This window comes from Pecten maximus, chromosome 4, assembly GCF_902652985.1.
Source record: "Pecten maximus chromosome 4, xPecMax1.1, whole genome shotgun sequence".
Lineage (NCBI taxonomy): Eukaryota > Metazoa > Mollusca > Bivalvia > Pectinida > Pectinidae > Pecten > Pecten maximus.
Window position 1 is genome coordinate 45,999,351 of NC_047018.1, and position 22,719 is coordinate 46,022,069.

Here is a 22,719-nt window from a genome sequence, read left to right on the forward strand (position 1 = left end):
AAAACAATAAGCTACTGGCAACTGAGGATTTTAGCTTGTAAGATTCCTTCTAAAATGAGTTCTTAAGAAAGCAAAACCTTTTTCACCAAAGTTTGGTTTTCTCCTTCACCTAATCATACACAAATAAAGCTAGACTCATGTTGAGCCCTATTCCCATTTGACATTTTTTCGTATTAAAGCAAAATTCTCCAAAGCTGCAGTTTACTCCTGAAATTTTCTTCTCATTACAAGACCTGTCCCAGCCCAAAAACATGGTGGGCTAAAAGCCCTACTGGAGCATGAAACTGAAATTTTACCTTGATGCCTTCCTCGTCATTTACCCGCCTAATCATCTTCACACACATTTCAGGAATTTTTTGGAAGTCACTCTGTTCTATACAAATATCTCTGAAGATCTTTATCACCCGTTTGCGCACACTGATTCCTGTATCCTGGAAAAGTAAGTCAACATTCCTGAGAATACTAATTATTCATTATTTAAGATCTTTTATATTTTCAGATTTAATTCGGCAAATTCTGTTAATAATTTGACTTAAAATTGCATTTGTGTGTCTACAACACAATTCTTTGACAGGACAATCAAGACAAAATATTAATCGTTGAACCTGAAAAATGAGCGACTGGTACAGATGGAGACTGTGCCTGTGCTACAAATATTTTGACAAGTACACTTATATGGATTGAGCTATACCTGTCTGAAACTAAATGGCTGATTTCCAAAATTTCTAGAAAACAAATTAAGTGCACATCATTATAAACTTTAGAAAATGTAATAATATTCAGTATGCATGTGAAAAGAACATGCTTGGTGATTTTTTAAAGGTTATTTTGAAAATGCATGTTGAGCTCGAAATGTTGCTTATATCCAAATCTGGTACAGATATGCTCCTATAGCAAGGAATAATTACTTTTCAAATCACAAAATGTACAAATTCTTTTCAGCTTGACAATTATCTTTATCATAGCATACCAGATGCAATATCCTCACACTCACCAGGATTCTGTCTGTTAACATATCATAGTATTTGGGAATGAGATCTGGACGGATAAGGATGAACCTCCCTACTAATTCCACTGCTGCCTCTCTTACCATCGTAGATTGATCTAGGAACCGGCCATGGACACCCTTTTGCATGTCCGTCTACAACAAGCATATAACAAATTGAAATTGCAACCAATCATTAATGATTGAAAGACTCGATGAAATGCATGAAAATTCAACCCCATCAAACATTTCTTGGTAAACATAATTCCTCTGACATGTAAGATCAGAATGAATCAGACAATTTAATTGCAACAATTCAATTGAAAAGAGTCCCATAATCAATTTAATGATAAGGTGAACGAGTTTTAGGGTGTGGGAATTTGTTCTAAATTGTGTTCCTGAGTGTGCAAATGTAATGCTCACACAAGTAGCAAAAACAACTTTTTGAAAATGATGTTATTGGTTCAATCAGAAACTACCAAAATGAAGTTTTACTGTGGCACAACTTCATCATCAATATGAATATTTTGCACTCATAAATATATACTTCAAAGTCAATATTCATAACTGGTAAAGATGTGCATATACATTCAGTTTAATGAACATTTCAAATGAATGTTCCCTTTATCAGAACAGCTGGTGCATCCTAGGCCAAATGGAATGTCCCATAAAGTGGAACATTCTACTTATTTTATGGACATTTGCTACTTGATGACTTACTCTGGCCAGAATACCTGGGTCTGACTCCACTACAGCTGTCAGACATTTCATTGCCTTTGTCCGCACAGCCACAGCTGTTTCACTAAGTACCCGCAAAATCTGAAACATTAAATGAAAGTAGGAATAATCGCACAAAACATATTCTGGATAGAAAATACTTTGGAACTTGTGCCAAGATTCATCCATTTGAATGGCCTAAATGCTGTTACTGCAATATGTTGATGTAAAATTTAAGATATATGCACTATTCCTATGAAATATACACCTGATAAGAAAGCATCGTTTTGGAAAAATGATTTCACTCACCTGTGTCAAATAAATATCAAAACTTTGTGCAAATGGCCGTTTTGAGGATAGGTATCTGGCTATCAAACAAGCACTGTCATGTTCTAGGTTGCTCGGCGGCGGTCTGAAATACATTTACTGCGGTTATAAACATTCTAGCGTGTATCTGGATTACATAAGATTTTGTAAACAACATCATTTGAGTACTATCTTAAGTAATATCCCTTCTCATGTAATTATTCCCTTAAGGGATTTCAAGCTTCTTGGTATGCGACTTCAGTAATTGTTGATCTAAAGCTCATCAGAGTTAATGCTAGTGGTATTAAAGCAACCAAATACAACATTAAAGGTCAATTATCTTCCAATTTAATAAGTCTTTGCTGGGGCAACATGAAATAAGCAGTCATTCACACATCCTTTGGAGATTTTCGCCAGCAGAGAAAATTTCAACAGCAACTTCACTTATATATTTTCTTGACACATGCTTCTTTAATGTGTTTTTTTGTGTGTGTCAGTAGAAACTTTGGATTTTAAACCTATATCTGAGCTAGTGATGTGGTATTTAAAGTTACCTTCCTGACTTGTGTGCCACCATTGTGAGTTCCACTTGTTTCAGAAGGAAATTTTTGCGCCGTTCTGTGTTCTGAAGGACTTCTGTTGTCATCTCTGCTTCTGTCTCATCAAATTCATCATGAGCAGCCCCAGACTTCTCAGCTTCCATTGTCGCATCTCTGTACCACTGAGCGATATAGAACTGACAAGCAAACTGCAAAGAAATTCCAATTTATAAGATTAGAATAGACTCAAATTTCCTATTACCTGATCTGAATATTGTATTTTCTAATAGCAGTTATAGGAAGGTATGAGCAATGTTGAGAATTACAACTGATACATAAAACAACACAGTGAGCAGTGTGGTTAGGTTTGATTTGCAAGTAACACAAATTGCAGACCAGTTGTTCCAAAGATATTTTAGTTTTAAAGTTTTGCTGGCTCAAAATTCTCATTTTGCTGGTTTGAAAACTAAAATCCAACCTAAAATGATTGTTCTGGTCTTACCCAGTATGCTGGTTCACTCTCACTATTGTAAGTGAGATATTCTAACATGGCTTTCTGTAAGCTCTGAGTCTGATCCTCCACTGAATCATTTGCACCTTCCGGCTGAAACAAGCAATGTAAATCAGATAGAAAAATTGAAATTCAACAAAAAATGTTTTTGCCAATTAGACGCCAAAGTGGTCATGTTGTTTGAAAGATTATGTAAGTATAACGGAGTTCCTGTGAAAAATTGTTGTTTATTTTGCAATAAAATTTAAGAACAAAAGAAGATTGGATGTTTGACAAGAAGCACATTTACAAAAAAGGCCAACACTTGTGATTCAAATTTGCTGAAAACTCACCACAGGTGAATTCTTGCCTCCCCGTGAGGACCGTCGTGGGGTGTCATCATCACTATCCACTTCATTTACCTGTACACATCAATCAACAGAAAAATACAACAAAAGTGAAGTTGAGATAAATTCTGTACCCTGAAACAGGGCTTAAATGAACTTTATATTGTTTTATACTATTACACATAACATAATGTTTATATAAAATGATCTTGACAAAAGCTGTTAACTCAAATTTTACCTTTGCGACAATCTCGTCTATGGATTCCTGGTTCAGTTGACTAGACACAGCATCTTTCCGTAACCTGGACGCTACAATGCCCAGGTATTCTAAAGATGCTACCCTGAGAGACATATCTACAGATTTATTGCTGAACTGTTTTACCTGTAAAACACAATAGAATTTAATTAGTTTGTTATTTCCTGTATTCTCCAAAACCTGCCGATTTCCCCAGCTTTTAATGCTATACATAAATGTCAAGACAAGTATTATATGAAAAGGTTTAAATCACATTAAGTACAGAAGATCAGAGACTTTTCTGAGGGATTCTATTCATAGCAACATGATCTAGATATTGACCTCGACAGACTTGGTATTTGAACAATTCAAGGTATCTGTTAGTGGTAACTGCAGCAAAATTACTTTGGATGGGATTCTATTTTTGGTAACAGTGACCTAGATGCTGACTTCATTACCTCAATCTACAACTCTCTCAAGGTTAAATGAAAATGATCCTGTGAAGATCATTGAACGGAATATCTAGGGTGATGAAGAGTTTCTATGTAGGGATCTATCTAAATTACAGTAGTCTAGCCAAGGCATAAGAACACTTAATTAAATTAAATAAAATATACAATACTGCAATTGAGACACTATCTTGTCCGCTTGGTTGTTATAAGTGAAGGATACTGGACTTGTAAATCTTATGTTTGTAAGACAGGATGAATGTCTTGAATGACGAGTAAGCTTTACACGTTTTTTCAGTATATCTTACCAGGATCCTACCGAGGAGACTAAGCATGAGCTCTGATGATGGCCATTCTGGTTTGTTGACTGTGGCAAGGAGATCTTGGACAAAATTTTCGAACAAAGGCCGATAATCTTCCTCACCTTTCACTGTGCACCTAAAACATTCAATATCAAACCCATGCAATTATTTGTGACCTTACTCAAGGCATTTATCATTATTCTTCATGGAACATCTATTTTACAATCCAGTTGTAGAACATATGGTCAAAATATTCACTTTCACTGCACTATAAACATAAATATGAAAATTTGGTTCTGTGTATGTGAAAGACTATGCCAGAGTAAAATAGTTTAAGATCTGCTTTCCTTACAAATCACTCCTGGACCAAGGATCACAATCTGGGATAATGGCCAATTTCTTACTGATGGCAAAGGGCCAATTCAAATCCATTATGAATACACAGATGGCCAAAATGAAATGATCAAATAAACTACAATACATGATTTTCCCCAAAAAATGACTCACATGGACAAATGAATACTTACTTCTTTAAGAAGACTGAAAGGAAGTTGTATCCTGTTCGCATGGCATTCTCAAAGGACGTAACAATTAATATATCTTGTTCATTCTGAAAAGTGAAAATATATGTAAATGTTAGCTATATAGTAAACTCATCTCTATTTGGTGGTTAAGAATTATTGAAAAATAAAAGCAATAAATATAGCTGAAAAATAAAATCATTAAATATCCTAACAACAGCCTCTTGGATAAATTATGTTTTTGGATCCAGTAAGGGTATCAGTATCAGTCCTACCTCCGGCTTTTTCTTTTTTTGATTTTGGTGTCCTCGTTTGGAAGAAGATGGGGCTGGCTCCTCCTCTACCAGTGGTTCTGGTCCGGAGTTTGTCTGTGATGGCAGCTTAATCACACACTGAATTAGCTGGAGAGCCAATGCTGTCACCATCTGTATTGATTCTTCCGAATTCAATCTGACAGGAAACATTTGAATATTGTGAAAATCATTGATTAGTAACTGCAGCACGAAATGTTATTGATTTCTTTGACGTCTTTGGTCAGTCTTGTCATTTGTTTCTTGTTAACTATTTATCCTGAGCCCCAAACATTCTTATTTTGTAATTTGAGACTTATTCCAAAGTGACTATCAAAGCTATAAAATCGAAGTTCTTTCATGATTAAGCTGCTACCCTTCAAAGAAGTACATAAACATTGCTATTTTAGTAATTATATCAACAGTTCAGATGTTCAGTGAAAGCCTCAAAGTGTTATATTCATCTCCCACATTAAATCAGATCTACGTTTTGTGCCACACGTTTTACCTATAGTTCCTGAGATTCCTTTTGCTTGATGGCAACCTTGCCAGACTGGCAAATATGTCCTCCAGTATAAGCTGCCTATGTTTTTCATAGTGGGTGAAGATCTGGAGGAAGCATTTATAAAATTAGAAATCATGACTGACAGTTAATTCCTTATTATAACGTCATTTGAGAATTAATTATACATGGATATGAGCATTTTGTTGCATATGAATATACAAGTACATAGAATAGGGTTATCTAACACACAAAATACCAATCAACATTTACAATGCTTCAAACTTTGAATACCATCGAAAAATACTGAAACGTATCTTTTTTACTGTTTGTTTATTACAACAAATGTGTCCCTTTTAAAATCAGAACAAGTTTCAGTCTGAAATGGTTTCATACCAAAGCCAATTACTTTCAAATCAGAATTATGAAAGGAACTTACTGTCGTGACCAGCTTCATTGCATTTAACTGCAACTCACTAATATTCTCCACGAAGAAAGGGGATACTCCTAACGTTGACACCTGAACAAAAACAAAAGATTATGTACCTAATTTCAACAGCATTTTTGGAAGAATAAGAACAAAACTCAATCAAGCATAAAATGTGAGTCCAATCTGCTATAGGCAAAACTATGTGCTAAGAATCCTTTGAATCATTATCATTGATCATTTTTTATTTTTGTTGTTTCAATGAGTTAATCATTCCTTGTCCATCGCTTCTGAAGATATGACACTTGTTTAGCAATTCACTTTGGTTTAGTATTACGTTCACTAGTCTCCAGGTTTACATCGAAACAATTTTCGTTTCTTAAATATTTCAACTTGTATATAAGCTCACGGCTCTGTGGTCAGACATACCTGTAATATGGTGGTGTCTGTCATTTCCTGGATGTCAATCAACTGTCCCAGGTTATCCACCAGATCTGCCATTTTATTGTAGAGGTTGATTGTGGACTTGTGTTTCACTTGTCCTGCTCTGGCTCGTTTTAATTTAGAACTTGTGTGGTAGCCATCTGTCAGGTTTACAACAAAATCATTATTTTCGGTGTTTTGTTTTTTGTTTTGTTGATACAATCACTTTTCTCCTCTTTTTATGTGGGAGTACAAAGCCATAGACAATTTTTGAAATCGTTTACGATGTTAACCTCATAAAACTTTTGTCATGAATATTAGAAAATGTTTCACAAACCCATTATATCTTGCTTGTGAAGAAGTATATATAGAAACATCAATTTAAAAAAAAAAATTTCAACAAAGCCTTTTATTACTCTTGATAAAATTTCAGTCAACAGAGCTTTGATTCTATCAAGCCTAGATTGCCATGATAAGATGTATCTACCTTTCTTTGGATCAATTTTGTACACCGGGTCATACTCCGGGTAAACTGTGTTCTGTAAGTGGAATTTCCCATACAGGATGACTCTCTCAATGACATCCTCTAAGTAAACGTTTTTGGGCATCTCCTTGGCAGTCATGATGTACAAGGCAGTAAGCGACGAGTCCATGCTCCGCATCACTCTCTCCATAGTTAAATGTCGCCAGAGTTTTTGTTCCTCTTCATCGTCAATGTCCTTCAAACAATAGAAAACATGTACTTTTCCAATTTGAAGAAATTATGCATTCTGCATAAGAAGGAACAAAATATGTTTTTGATTTTCACCTACAAATTCATCCATCAACTTGACCATTTTTAAAGAAGAACGTAGATTTCATAACAAACACATTTCTTAAGGTCTTTCCTGAAAATGTCCAACATGTCTTTGCTAAGACCTACCTGTGTCATGTTGGGTAGAAGTTTGGTACCATCTCTGATGTTCCACTGTAGAACTGTTAATAGTTTTACAAGCTTGTCAGCTGGTACCTACAAAAGAAATCATTAGATGCACTAGTCATCTACATTTCAATGTTCCTGAAGACTTTTCTTCATAACCATACCAATGGAAATCAAATTATCAAATCCATGATGTATATGTCAATGCATGATCCTTTAAATTCTAGGAAAAGCTTTGATGATATGGTACAATTAATAGCTCTAACGATATGACGTCCTAGATCGACAGATTTACCTGATTTAATACACCCATAGACTTCAGTTTGGCTGTTTCTCCTACAAGCTCTGTAAGAATTTGTTTAGATATAAGAGATTCTGGTGGACACTCTGTGTCTTCATCATCTGAAATAAAAAGAAAAGGCTTGGATGAATAAAAGCAATTATACTATCTCATATCAGAGATGAAACTGTTATCTAAAATCATTGTTCTTATATGGAACATTAAGATAAGGAGATACTCTAAAATTTTAAAATAAGCCACAGAATAAACACTCATTTTTTTTAATGGGGACTTTACAGCTCATTTTCAAGATGGTTAAAGTTTACAAAGTAAAAGTGTAATTTCAAGAAAACAATGAATATGGTTGTACCATCTGGAGGTTACCAAACTTAAACAAATCATACTTTCTGTAAAAACAGGCATAAATACCCAGTACTAATGAAAGAAAATTCAAAACTAATTCAAAATACACAAATGGCATAAATTTCATGTGATCACTGCTTCATTGTTTGGTGTACAAACCAGACCTATGACTTTGTTAAACAGCCTATTTTCAAACAGTGACTTTATTTAAGAAACTTTTCCCTGACCGAGACTTATATTCAAGATACCTTTCCCTGCAAGATTCTATGGTTTATTTTAAAGACCAATTTATCATTTCAGTGTATATAATGGGTACTAAATTTACAAAACCATAAGAAAAATAAACTTTTTGTGTAGTACACAGAACTTACTGGGATCCAGAGATCCAAAATTGATGTCTTCTGCAGAGTCCAGGATATATTCCATGGACGTGCTAAACTTCTTGAAGGTTGGACTCTCCAGTAATTCCTCCACTGACAGAGCTTGTTGGTTGACCCGCTTATGTCGCTTGTCCTTTTTCTTCTTTCTAACTACTGTAATGTTGAATGCAAATGCAATCTTTTCTGAACTTCTAATGTAACTGGTAAACACCACAAAACACAAGTGTAGCAGCATTATCCTATGCGCACTTGCATCTGGTAATTAAAACCCAAAGTTGGAATAATCCTCGGTATGTACTAATTTTTAACTCGGGTACATAATGAAGGATGATTTTTACTCTGGATATCAATTGATAGATACAAGTGCATTACCCCACACATTCCTCTCTTAATATCAGATTTTTTTTTTGAAAAATCCTCAATTATCAAAATGCACTATCAGGGACTACTGGTAGCTTCATACACGAAACAATTTTCAAAATGAGGCGTGTTTTTGTGCCATTGCCATGCCAGCAGTCATCATTGAATTATATCTTGTACAAATAATGTTTTCACAAAAAACATTTGTGAGGATTGATTGTACCATGTAATTAAATCAATTATTTTAATGAAATATTTAAAGGAAAATTCACTAGAATTAATTATTTTATTTGAATGTGTACCTTCCATTTCTAAATCTGATTCAGATTCAACCATTTCCACATCACTATCGTCATCTTCATTGTAATTTCTTCTTCTCTTTCTTCTCGAGGAGTAGCCATCGTTATCATCTTCATAACGTCTCTTGCTCCCTGTATTAGAAGTTTGCTTTTTATATATACATATTTTCTCTACTGTGATTGCTGTTCACTGCTGTACATTATACAGTTCCTATAAATGTTATATACTTCTAACAATTTATACACCTATAGTCTACTATAAAATAATAAGTGAATAAAAAATTATTACATTTCATTTAACTCTTTACATTACCATACAGGAGTTACATTTACACTTTTAAGTTATTTATACTACAGTGAAAAAGTGTTGATCTTAGTGTCAATTATCAAAATAACTTCAATTAAGGATAAACTTACCTGATCTCCGATCAGACTTCGCTTTCACTGAGACAAAACAAAACAAAATGTTCAAGTTACTTTTGTTTTTCCTCTTTAATGAAAATCAACACACTTATCAAAAGATGATAACTTAGTGTGTAAATCAGCTCAATGCAATATTCATTTTTATAACGACATGTTAGAACAAAATTTATGAGGCTTAATGCATTTCTTATTGAGAAACATATTTGATGAACTGATTTTTCCAACAGAAATGCTTCACTGAAATAAATAGGATAGAAAAAATAAAGAGTATTACCTGAGCCTCCATATTTGATTGATTTAAGGGTCTGCAAAAGAAAGGTGATATATTGGTACAGGTTCTTACTCAGAATTATACAATGTGAAAGAAACAACTTTTATCACTGATAAAAATATTAATCTGTGTGAAAATTGTAATTATTCTGTGTAAAATTTGGTTTAATATTGGGTATGTAAATTACGTAGTAATATTTTTTAATTAATGCTATCAACAAAGAATTTTTTTATTTGTGATGTGTATAAAGTAGTATCAAAATCATTTGATCATCCTGTTACTTAGTTCTGTAAAATGAATTTTCTTCATTTTAAAAAAGTAGAAAATAATAACATTCTCCCAACATGCATGCATGCAATTCAGAAACTGAACAAGAATTTTTTTAACTGTTAAAAATGGATGCATTTACCTCTCTCTACTCAAGTAAACAGAATCAAGACAGGAATAAAACAATTCTGTTTTGAAAAACTTCCATTTATATTAAGGGTAAAAACAGTTATTCCTGTGCATGCACTTTTAACAATGAATGCTGTTGTTGGCAGTTTTATTAGACCGACTGGTTTGGCATGTTACTTGGGTATATATATGAACTTTAAAATTCAAGTGTCCACTTTCCCAACCATATCATTTATACTTCATAATGGAGCAGATGAAGAAAAGAAATTTCTTAATGAACTGGAATCTCATATCAGTCTTGGAAGAAAAGTTGTTTTTTCTATTATTCAGAAAAATCTTTTCAAAGCCACAACTAATTTTGGAATGCTTTTAACCAGGTTCTTCAACATAAAAAGTGTAAATGCATCCACTTACAACTCTGGACTATCACAAAACAAATAATGGTGATTAATATGAAACGGCATAGCCAGTAGTTCATCTGGTCTCATACAAATTGTGCTGTGTAAAAGAGCAAAATAATTCCTGAAACTTCTCAACTTGTAACAATGACAAAAGAAATATGAGAAAATATTGCATAAGAAACTTAACTCAGCAGACATGGCCAAAAAACTGAACAGCAGTACTGAATATTAGTCAGGCCTAAAATAAAATATTTGTTGTTTGCCTAAACCATACCAGATAAACAATTCAAAGTATTTAATAGACATTTCAATTTTTTTTTTTTAAATTTGATTTTGTCTAAAAAATATTGGTCTTACAATGATGTAATTTTGTGGCATCAGATACCATAAAGTGTAGATTTAAATTCTTTTCCTACCTACCCCCAAAAAATTCCTGGGTTTAGTTTAGGCAAACACATTTTATTAATACTGGCCTAATAGCCGTAGAGTAAAACTGCTTTCCCAAAAATCTACAATACCTTTTTACCCACTTTAGCCTGTCAAAAAAATCCCATTCAAAATCATCATTCATCAAAATGTGGAACATTTCAATGGCAGTATCCACAACCAGGCTTATGTTAAAACTTGCAGCCATTTGGATTAGGTTGAAAATTCTGAAAACTACTTATCATGTAATATCAAAAGATAATGAAATAAACTTGATTTGCCAACAAAGATTGAAACACATTTTGTTTATACTGGAATGAGAAAGGGTTTAACTTGTCTAATGAAAAAACTCATGCATTATGTTGTAAAATGGCAGTTATACAGTCTAACAGATCCTAATCAAGTTAGTGTTATATAAGATGACGTTAGACCAAACACAGTGGGGACAGTATGTTGCTACGACGTGCTGAACAAACAATTTTTTGTGTGAAATAAATATAATTCAGAAGCATACAGGTTTTAACAAGTCTTGTCTTACTACCTTTTCATCTAGAGGCTCCAACATAACAAATGGTTGACCTGCACTTTTCTTCTTGTTGCTAGGTTGGGAGGACAGGGAAGGGTGTGACAGTTGCTCCAAAAGGACAATGGGTTGCTTCATTGGCGGGTATTTCTGGGGGTTAGCTGTGGTGTTTTTTGGCATCAATGATTCAGGCTGTTTTGCGACTGGTATCAATGGTTCGGCGACCGTGGCTTGGGCAGGGGAGGCCACTGCAATTAAAGATATCATACGCTGAAAGACATGCACAATAGTTACATTACTGGATTACATCGAATTTGTACACAAAGAAAGACCCATTTTTGAGTCAATGCAAAAGATTAGCAACCTGCATTTCTAATTAACGGCTATATCACCAAAATCCTTATTTGTAAATTCTGCCCCTTCTGCTATTAAAAACGAAATGTTTTATCTAGACAAGGAATTATCTCATGTCTCCTAATATGTCTTTAAAGTCATAGGGTCTATGATATTCATGTGAAATACATGTTCATTTTTCTTTCGGGGAAACAACTCTTAAGTTGAATAAATAAATTAAGAAATATCTTACATGTTTTTGTTTTCACACTTAAAAATCGTAATTAAAGAGAAATTGATGATTGCTTTCCGCCACCTCATCAATATCTTAAGATAATAGTTACCTCCTGATATTAAACAATTATCAAGGTAAAAGTAACTTTTGTGTTATTTTTCATTGCACACTTTATATAGTGAAATATTTCTTTGAGGATATATCCCACTTCCTATGCCTTAGAAAAAATTATTAGAACTTATGAATAAAATTGAATAATTGACATATACTCTATCTGGTATTGAATGAAAGCCAAAGTTTTTTTCTCTACCTGGTGCTGTGTTTCTGGAATTCTGGTTGACATTCCTACCAATGTAATGTCCCTCTGGAGTGCCAGGGTGCTCCCCATTCATGGTACCTGAAAAAACATATGATTCGCTAGTTTTATTGTCAATGCTAACTGACCTTTAAAAAGGAAGTTGACCCCTATGGAAGAAGGAACACCTAGTAAAGACGAAATGTTCTCATTTTTTTTGTGGTGGCATTCCATTATTTAATGATTTGACAAAGAATCAGCTTCAATAGGAAAACGGGATAAAAATATGGTTAAGAAAACAGGAATGATAACAGACAGCAGTTTTTTCTCCAATACATTTCACAATGATATAACAGCTCTCTCAGCTATTTTTTACAAACTTCATTCACTTCATAATTTTTTAATACAACTCAACTGACCTGCGACATTGGAATATGATGTCTGTGCAAAGTTCTGAAAGGACTGTTGGAACTTGGATGAAGAATTTTGGGGATAAGATCCTGCATGATCAGTTGCCCTGGCAGGACTGTGCTGTTGGTTAATTCTGTAAATCAAACAAAACCTTGTTAAGCACTATCAAACCCCTATCATAGAAAGCACTCAGAATGTCAAGCTCTTTTTTCATTTCATTTCATACAACAGGATTTTCACTTGGATTAAGTCTCATTGACTTTTCATCTTTAAAATCTTTGAACTAATATTGAAATCCACAAAGCCAAATTATGAAACTCATGGAAAGTACAGGGTCAACAATATAAAACTTGTATATTTATTCAAAGATAATCAAAATCAATGTTGAGTTCATAAACAGGAAATTATCAGCGTAATAAGAAATTCCATGCAGTTGAGTGTAAAAATATCTCTGCAGCAGGATTTCAGACCAGACTTCATTTCAAGTTTCTTAATCAGAATGTAGATTCCTTAGGCTTGTACCTTGGGGAGTTATTCTGTGGGAAGGGCTGGAAGTTCTGGACAGGATAGGGTGCCACAGAAGACTGCTGTTTCTGTTGACTACGAGTGCTACTCCTTCCACTCGTCTGGCTCCTTGTCCCTATTCAAGTAAACAAGACACTTTTGACAACAAATCTTATACAAAGCAAACACTTCAAAACTTGAGCATTAGTTCTGAATATGTTATTTTGAAAGTTTCTTGTATCATATCATTTTAATTTGAATATACAAACCTTCATTCAAATGTTAAATGATTATTTCAGTGCAACCATATAGGTTTTTAATAATAACATTATGACACAAGCTCTTGATATATACATCTATATATAATGCTATCCACAAATCTATTTCAATGGCAAAATAAATTGTACCTGGATAACTATGTTCTTCTTAATGACTATAACATATCAAGATTTTTTTTTTAAATGACCAGAGTAGCAATGAGGAGAGAGATCCTTATAACAAAATGAACCGTCGGGGCATAAAGTATAGGGTTGAAAGGGTTTAGCAAAAACATTGGTATTATTTAAGCCCAAGAGTGGCATCACTGGACAGGTCTCTAATATCAGTTTTATTATTATATCAGAATTTATCTATTGAATATGATTGATGCAGGATTTAGGTCGGTCAGTTGCAGAACTACATTGGCTACCATTGATGTCAAGTAAATGACAGGATCAATTAAAAAAAATAAATAAATAAAAAATGGCTGTAGTGTCTAGAAATTAGAACAAGTTTAGTACTTTATTTTCCATTATGTGTAAACAATTGCAAAACAAAATATATTAACTTGTCTTAATCAAAATTGTTAACACAGAAGCATGCAGGTGGTCTTATTGTGGGAAGAAACCCGAGTCCCCATAGAAAACTTATGTAGTCGGGCAGGTGACCCCAAATCTTTCCATGTCTGTTCGGGGAATCAGAAACCCAGCCACCTAGGTAAAACCCCTGTTCCACCTAGCACTATTTTCCTACCTTCCATGCCACACACTCCTCAAACCAATGAACTCCCCCCCCCCCCCCCCCCCCCCCCCCCCCCCAAAATATTATTATACCAGGATATGATCAAAGTCAACTTGGTAAACATTTCCATCCATAGGTTACCTTTAAATACATTTGGATCAGTGGCTAGCACTCCACGTAACAGCTCTGGTATATCACCTTCTATACTATCACCCACCAGACTGTCCTTCAACTCTCTGTAACAATGAAATGTGTAAATATTATTACATGCAAACTGATAGAGAAAGCTTAAAATTAATTTCATAACCATTCATAATAAGGAAATTGATGTCAACCTGTATCTATCTATAAATAAACATTTTATCTTCATTTCATGTTCAAATGAATAAGGAAATTGATAGATTTTGATCAGATTTAAAACCTAGGTTTGATGTTACTTACAAAAATGATATGCCTAATAATTGTCTTGGTGTAATTCAAAAATTCAATCTATATTCTAATTTACAGCTGTATAGAGTCCTTACAGTTTTTTGTTTAAATCTACCCACAGCCATGGTACTCTTGTAAAATGAAAACCAGGTTCACACTTTGATTAAACGAAAATAAAGAGGTTAAAATGAATGAATTCAATTACATATGATCAGTAGATGTCTGTCGCAAGGCATGAACGATCTGTTGAGTCAAGCCATCATCTCTTTTAGACAAGTGTCTCTTAGCACTTTCTGCTAATCTGGCATGATAGAGCAGACTTTTGTTCTGAACTGTTGATGGCAATGGCGTTGGCAACGGCAGCTCTGGTAGCACTAAAATGTTGAAAACAAAAACATATTATTTTTTATAGTATTTAGGTTCTAATCTGTGATGGTGTTGAAATGGTATATAGAACACTTCTACTGTTGAACTATTTCAAGAGAATTCAATTAATTTCACCCAAAATAATAATTTTCTACTGTAGTCGCAGCAAAAGGAAACATTGTCATATTTCTTTTAAATACCTAAGTTTATAGTTTTCCATATTTTAAATAAAGACAATATATCATTCTACAATAGTAGTGTGTATCTTCTTCTTCTTCAGAACTTCCAATTCAATTAGCATGTTTGCTTAAATATGAATGTCACAGGTTGCGTTTAAACTTGAGAGGTTTGTAACAAAGACAAATTTATGCCATTAACTTACAATCTGTCAAACTTGTAATTCCCGCAAGTGTTGTAATGGGAACACTTGGAACTTCACCATTCATGATTACCATTGGTTTGATAGCTACATCTGAAATATAAACATCAGGATAAATCATTAGTCATGATAGAAGTAAAGTTTACTACCCCTGAGATCTCGATTATAGACAAATTCACAGCTTTCCCCTATATTTATAATTGAAATTATTTCTTGATGTAGTCAAATTTACTTATTATCCATGCCCCCCTGCCCTTCCAAAAAAGGACCCATCCGAATCTAGACAAAATAAGCCCTGAAATGAATTACCATGTATAACATTTCATGCAGCTCAAGTATTTATTTATAATCTAAGAGAAGTGAAAGAGAAGAATAAATTAAAATCATAACAGGAACTAAGAAGACACTCTTCATCACTTTAAAGAACAGGACATGCATTGATGTTTGATTATGGACACTCAAACTGTATAACAGGAAGTATGTCACAGTTATGTCCCCTGAGACAATCAAAATGGAAGAATAAACAAGACTAAAAAAATGTCCCAACCAATTTGTTCCATCCATATATATACCAAACAAGCATGTTTAGTAATCATATTCTGGATATGTAACACCAAACCGTCAATATGACTAATCAATGGAATGATTTCAATATTGCTAAAAAAATAAAGATAAAAATTCCAAATGAAGCAATAATGGTATGCAACTTAATTTTCACCTTGGACATCATTATTTGTTTATCATGTAATTATTAAGTCATATAGAAGATCATTGGTGTTATAGATTTTTAAACAATCAGAAATGCATTTATTACTGAGTAAGGGTATACTCATGCAGTATGATTTTTTTTTTAAATCTGTTTTTTATAAACTGGAACAGGCTATCATTTAAACATATGGTAAAACTTTGTCTTTATGACAATGCTATCCTTTAACATGTACGCTTTATTATGGTTGCAGATTCTCAGATCAATTTTGCACTTAAAACTCTAACTTGGATCATGCAGTTAAAAGCAAAATAGAAATACTTGCTTATAGAGTCACAGAGGGTTAAGGAAATATTACTATCATTATAATACCACAGTCCATGTTTTGCACAAATAATCTTTTTTACTACAATTTAACCAACAATTCATATGAAAAGCAACCGAAACCATGACACAAGAGTCAATGGTGAACATTTCAGATCTAGTTCACTGTAGTGGAGTTTGTTGGAATATAGTTTTTGCATAAAAATAGCCTCAATATTTGTGATAATCACTAAACCAAGCCTTCACAATTAACAACGTACAATAGTATTGTTTATGCCTTGATGTTGAACAAGAATATTATTGCACAGTAGGGTCGTAGAGTAGTAAATGCCCTGCTGGCTAACCAAGTTAATTCATTATCTTCAATTATAATTATGTCAAAAATTAAAGGCAACAATCGTGGTCATATAAATTCAAATGATGAAACAGAAGAGGGAACATATTGTGGAGAAATCTTGAGACGGATATTTTAAGTAATTAGTAACAACATCCCTATTTTTAAAAACTGGGGTCAAACATTTCGAAAAGTGCATGCACCCTCTAGATTTTACACTCTTCGCAGGTTATCAACAAATGGAAGCTCCCGGTGAAAGATGCGCCATGCACGACATCAATCAAGTTTTCGGCAGTGTCGACTCATCGACAAACATAGGGCAATGGATATTTATGATGCATATGAACGTTTATATCACCTTTTAAAATCCAATCGAATTAAGTGCAACACTGTCCACTAGACGATAATGTAAACAAATTGTCAAAAATTATCTCTCGGTTTGGCATCAAGCTTGTCTCACCTGTCTGACTTTCAGAGATGAACCATACGATGAAATTGCAGACTATTCATTGGAATGATCGGTCATATTTTTAGATTAATGTCCAAAGTTTCAATTGACATCCATTTCGGATCGTTCAAAGTTAGAAAAAATACAGAATTTATCCAATATTTCAGGAATCATAACAATGACCCGCGCCAAAATTACGACAGACTGATTACTTATCATTACAAAAATTCGCGATGACAAGTAGTTCGACTTAATCTTAAATTATCTATTTTTACTGAAATATGACGCATCTTTCTAAATAATAAAGAATATTGGACAATGCTTATACTACTATAATGATTAATAGTCATAAACATACAAAGAAATATCTCAATTAATTTGGCGTATTAATTTATGAGGTTGAGGTCACGTCTGAAAATAGTTCGATCCGGGTCTTCAAGCATCTGCAAGATGGCAGCCACAGCAGTAAACAGAAACACGAGTATGCTGTCAAGACGCGTTTTTGTGGTTGGGGTCGGAATGACCAAGGTTTGTTCAGAAGTGTGACGCCCAGTGACTTAGAAATGACTTATCTTCGTATTTAATCAGATTTATACTGTTGATGACAGCTGTAATTACAAGAAAGGGGTGGAAGTGAGAGCACTGATCTTTGGACCTTGCATTGTAATAGGCCTTAGTTGAAAGAGTGTTTGGGCCTCTATCGTTAATTTATTGTAAAGCATTTTTCTGTTTGTGGGGATATCTCTGTTTACCTTCAACTTTCTGCTGTATCATTGAAAATTGACCAAGCTTTGATTGTCATTTCTTGATGACATCAATTAGACTCTACTTCATGAAAATATCCAACTATTGAAAATTTACTATGTACTTGACCTACTACTACTAGTGCTCATTAACCATTCAGTGATTCGTTAGAACTTCTATAACTACTGGTCGATCGATTTCTTATCTGACGTTACTGTGTGACGGTGCCTATCATAAATTTCCCGAAAGTGACCCTGCCTTTTTCATATAGACATGAGGAATAGTGTTGCGAGGAAAGTGTGGAATTTTATGATGCAGGAAACGGTTTAACCTATGATGTTTATTATGCTGTGTGATTCAGCATTATGTTATTGTCAAACTGTGTTCCTGTATTGAATAATATAAGAAAATTGAAGAAATTAGCTTGTTGAAGAATTTGCATTAGTGATAGGCTATACACCTATATATAGCTGGGGAATAGCTATAGGGTAATCAAGATTGATGGGATGGGGAAAAAATAGGGATAAATTACTTAAAGTTGGCAATAAAATTGTGTTAAACATACTGTTGTGGACTTTGATGTTGATGTTTTAAACATGCACTGCATCATCCCATGAAAGTTTCTCTTGGAAAGAAATATATATAGATATATATGGGTTTAATTTTCTTTGAATTAGCTTTAAAAATCAATAGTACTAAAAATGTAGGCTGCTGTAACATTTACCCTACCAACTTTAATTTATTTGGCCTCAACTCATGATTATATTATAACATCTGAGGTCAGTAAGTAAGACGGTTGATATGCTGGTATGTCGATTTTAATCAGTTACTAAATGTTATCAGTTTCACCATGTTTCAGTATAATACCAGTTTATCATGTAAGATATGGTTCAAACAGACAGGTTTGAATAATCAAAGTTCATTTTTAAATAGGTCAATGAGATAAAAAAGTTTTTCTTGAATGTTTTAGAGGTTTTATGATTAATGTATAATGATTAAAAAGTTTTTCTTGAATGTTTTAGAGGTTTTATGATTAATGTATAGTGATTACAATCTCAGCTGAGTTAATATCTTAGTCAAAATAATGTCACTTTAAATATGAGTCTGTATTATTAGTCAAAATAATGTCACGTTAACTATGAATGTGTTATTTAATGAATCAATGGGTTGCTGATTCAGTACGGCTACTGGCTTTTACGTACTGGTTAGTGATATTTGTAATTTTCTGCAGCATTGTAACTTGTATACTATTATATATAGTGTTCAGAATAGGTAAGTAACAGCTGATTGTCAGTTGTTAAACATGAATTAAATTTATAGATTATAATATAATCTATAAATTTAATTATATACATAATTAATAATTACTTGGTCAGTCACTCAAATCATCCTCATAACTTTTTTTATGTGAATTACATGGTTTTTATTTGCTATTTTTTTATTGTCCTTGTTGCACTTTCATCATATACTTGATTAGCTTTTAAATGAATTTTTTTTTTTTTTCATTTCTACCAGTTTAAAATTTCTACAAATCTACAATTTTTCTGGTCATTTTAATATAATCATGAAAAAAAATCACAAACATGAAAAAAAGCTGACTTTCAAACTACTGAGGCAAATAAAAAATATGTGTCCCTTCCCTACCTGCCTATATAATCAGGTGGTATGACAATGAATTATGGCATTATCAAAATGGTCCTGGCTAAAACTTTAAACGTCATGCACATAATATTCTTGTGAGCATACCAGGTATATCTGTCTCAAGATTAGTTGAAGGTCAAATTCAAATGTGAAGCCACAAGTATGTGATGGCTACTTAATAAATTATAAATGCCGTAAAAACCAGTGTAATTTCTGCAGGTACTTTTTGGGGTTGAAAATGCTGAAATAAACCTGTGCAGCTACTTTTTGGGGTTGAAAATGCTGAAATGAACCTTCTGTATGTACAATTTGCACATTAAAATTATTGACAAAAAATGATGTCAAGTAGGTCCCAAAATTGATGTATGAAAATGACACTAAGACAGACTATCACAAAATAAAACTATTCTACTAAATACCAACTTAAGGAGAGTATCGTATTGAACACCCTTGGCTAGCGAAGTTGACTAAAAACTTGATGATTAAAGTTATTTGATCATTTTTTGTTTGTAATAGTTTTCTAAGGAAATAGCGAAATATTGCGTCTTGTCTATTACTAAAATAGCCTTGAAATAAGTGGAGTAGTCTTTTAAAAGAACACAAATTTTAAAGTCCAAGAATGTCAGTCCTTGGTATTTTACATTATAGCGAAACACTAAAACTGAAATTCAGACAGTTGCTATCTAAAAGTCCTGTTGCTTTATATCCTGAACATAAAAGTCATGATATGGAGACAAGATTTCCATAAAAGTGAGCGTTGTCTTATGGACTACAGACTTTATTGAAATTTGAACCCATGCCACATCCAAGACAGCCAATTTTATGTCAGAGTGGAAAAGTGTTTTGAACTAGATCTTACATTAAAAATAATTTTTGTATGGCTGGAAGGAGTGGATGCAATTCATACGAATTTGTACCTTTCAGAATAAACCATATATATTTTTTTTGATTCAAATAAGGCATTGTTTTAAAATATTTATAATGTATTATTACAGTTTGAAAAGCCGGGTCGCAGAGAAAACTTTGACTACCCTGAGATGGCTAAAGAAGCAGGTGGGTAAAGCTTCACTTGGGAGTTTTCTTGTCATGGTAACCTTTCAAATTTTGTGGAAATAAAACCGTGCTTGAACAAAGAAACATGAATTATTTCATGCTTAAAACCTGAGTTTTTGTTTAAGCTGTCTCTATAGTATTTTAAAGCATAGAAATTAAAGATTTCATATATTTTTATGAATTCTGTTAAAATTATACAAAAGGACCTCTTTAAAAACTAAAAAGGAACACATTATTAACTCTCTTCAAAGCCTGCACTAGTGCAGTGATTTGAGCATTGACAATTTTAAGAAATCTATTTCAACATGAAACATTTAATATAAAAAAAAACCAGTTTTAATTATGTTGAATCATCATCAACTCTTTTGTGTTGTTTTCAGGGACAAAAGCACTTGAAGATGCTGGAATATCATTTGATGAAGTGCAACAAGCTTGTGTAGGATATGTGTATGGTGAGATAATCAGTGTTTCAAAGTAAATTTGTTACACTTAGGTACTTCAGACTATGAGAATCAATCAATTTGAAGTGATTTGAATTTTATATAAACATGTTTTAGTAACTTGTTGAAATAGCAGTATTTAGATATTCAGTGTCATATAACTTATGGAACAAGTAGTCTGATAAACTCGATATAATCCATACACTTGTAATATTCTGTTAAGCAACTGGCAAATTTGTGGTACGTTTTTCAACAAACCGGTAGACAATTTTGTGATGTAATTTATTTTGGTGACATCATGAAAAATGTCATTACAATGTATCTATATGTGGAATACAATATTAGTGACATGACTGTATAATATGGCAGACCAGACCAATCACCTTTGATGATGATAATAAAATACATGTATGGGGGATATTGTGAGTCTTGTAACAAAAAGATGTAGGATTTACCCTGGTAGGTCATTACCAAACCTTGTAGATTTGAACTGCCGGGAAAATCTTATGCCAAATGGTAGAGTTTTCATATCTATTATATCTATGTAATAATTATACCCCTAGTACCTCTACATAATGATTTACTCCTTTCTTCCAACTTGTTATTCAGAGTTTGTAAAAGAAAAAAAGACCTTTGCACAATATAAACTTAGTAAATTCATGTGCAAATTCAACGTTTTGTACTTGAGTAGAATACTTTGAAATTGATGTGAACATGTACTTCAAATCCATTATAATGTTTGAATTCAATGTTACAAAATTTTGTTATCGCTCTATTGACCTGGGTAATGTAGATGATAAAGGTGTTTTTTTTTGTGTTGAAGGTGATTCTACCTGTGGACAGCGTGCTGTGTACCAGCTTGGTATGACAGGGATTCCAGTTTACAATGTAAGATACAATTTAACATTGTTAGGACAACATTCGGTTAATTGCAAGGGGGAAAAATGGTTCTATTCAACAAAAGGTTTTAAAATACAGGTTAGAGGGAACTCTATGTTTGCATTGTGTTAATTGCTGTGTATTTATTGATTTTGTCTCACCAGTGATGACGTTGAAAAGTGAAACTGTGGACGTGTAAATTATCTGGTGGTGACAATATGTTGTTGTCAACATTTCACTTCAGAGTTTTGCATTTAGAGCCGTTGTTCAAAAAGTATAAATCCAACTTTCACCAAACTTGATGTGTAGTTGTTAGATCACTAGTGGATATCTCCATAAACCTTTCATTTATGGAATATCATCCAGAGTTTATGGTCCAGTGACTTTGGAAGTAAGAGATGTTGGAAATCTGGACTTTAAAGTTTCCTGTTAAGCTCAGTTTCTCAAAAATATCAATGTTATTCCAAACCAAACCTGGAATAAAACTGCATTGTAGTATGGTCATCTCAACACACCTTACAGATTATGTGAATTTAATTTATTGGTTATTTAGGTTGAAAAACTTACAATTTGAGAAATAGATGTAATAGAATCTTTGAAGTGTTTCTCCAGTTTACTTACAAAC

At 33.2% G+C, this 22,719-nt stretch overlaps 2 protein-coding genes across 4 annotated transcripts in view; one reads left to right on the forward strand and one right to left on the reverse strand.

Annotated features, from left to right (window-relative positions):
• The window catches only part of LOC117326249 (nipped-B-like protein), a 32,782-nt gene extending 15,240 nt beyond the window's left edge, over window positions 1-17,542 (reverse strand). Inside the window, exons 1-30 of one of the 2 annotated variants that reach the window (XM_033882922.1) lie at window positions 17,350-17,542; window positions 15,529-15,618; window positions 14,986-15,154; window positions 14,493-14,587; window positions 13,371-13,488; window positions 12,857-12,981; window positions 12,453-12,539; window positions 11,593-11,822; window positions 11,144-11,161; window positions 9,832-9,862; window positions 9,552-9,578; window positions 9,138-9,266; window positions 8,467-8,628; window positions 7,748-7,854; window positions 7,456-7,542; window positions 7,021-7,252; window positions 6,540-6,694; window positions 6,123-6,203; window positions 5,690-5,790; window positions 5,167-5,341; window positions 4,898-4,980; window positions 4,377-4,506; window positions 3,623-3,766; window positions 3,391-3,459; window positions 3,050-3,151; window positions 2,563-2,756; window positions 2,012-2,114; window positions 1,706-1,804; window positions 995-1,141; window positions 297-431 (exon numbers count right to left, since the gene is read on the reverse strand). In XM_033882922.1, coding sequence (XP_033738813.1) covers window positions 297-431; window positions 995-1,141; window positions 1,706-1,804; window positions 2,012-2,114; window positions 2,563-2,756; window positions 3,050-3,151; window positions 3,391-3,459; window positions 3,623-3,766; window positions 4,377-4,506; window positions 4,898-4,980; window positions 5,167-5,341; window positions 5,690-5,790; window positions 6,123-6,203; window positions 6,540-6,694; window positions 7,021-7,252; window positions 7,456-7,542; window positions 7,748-7,854; window positions 8,467-8,628; window positions 9,138-9,266; window positions 9,552-9,578; window positions 9,832-9,862; window positions 11,144-11,161; window positions 11,593-11,822; window positions 12,453-12,539; window positions 12,857-12,981; window positions 13,371-13,488; window positions 14,493-14,587; window positions 14,986-15,154; window positions 15,529-15,601 — 3,408 coding nt within the window. In that variant the 5' untranslated portion in view covers window positions 15,602-15,618; window positions 17,350-17,542. The remainder of the gene's footprint in view (window positions 1-296; window positions 432-994; window positions 1,142-1,705; window positions 1,805-2,011; window positions 2,115-2,562; window positions 2,757-3,049; window positions 3,152-3,390; window positions 3,460-3,622; window positions 3,767-4,376; window positions 4,507-4,897; window positions 4,981-5,166; window positions 5,342-5,689; window positions 5,791-6,122; window positions 6,204-6,539; window positions 6,695-7,020; window positions 7,253-7,455; window positions 7,543-7,747; window positions 7,855-8,466; window positions 8,629-9,137; window positions 9,267-9,551; window positions 9,579-9,831; window positions 9,863-11,143; window positions 11,162-11,592; window positions 11,823-12,452; window positions 12,540-12,856; window positions 12,982-13,370; window positions 13,489-14,492; window positions 14,588-14,985; window positions 15,155-15,528; window positions 15,619-17,349) is intronic. The other variant, XM_033882923.1, reaches the window with a different exon arrangement.
• A 207-nt stretch (window positions 17,543-17,749) lies between these two features.
• Window positions 17,750-22,719, forward strand: part of LOC117326251 (non-specific lipid-transfer protein-like) — a 28,002-nt gene continuing 23,032 nt past the window's right edge. For both annotated transcript variants that reach the window (XM_033882926.1, XM_033882927.1), the window contains exons 1-4: window positions 17,750-17,865; window positions 20,718-20,775; window positions 21,156-21,227; window positions 22,039-22,103. In XM_033882926.1, the coding sequence (XP_033738817.1) occupies window positions 17,788-17,865; window positions 20,718-20,775; window positions 21,156-21,227; window positions 22,039-22,103 (273 nt within the window). In that variant the 5' untranslated portion in view covers window positions 17,750-17,787. The remainder of the gene's footprint in view (window positions 17,866-20,717; window positions 20,776-21,155; window positions 21,228-22,038; window positions 22,104-22,719) is intronic.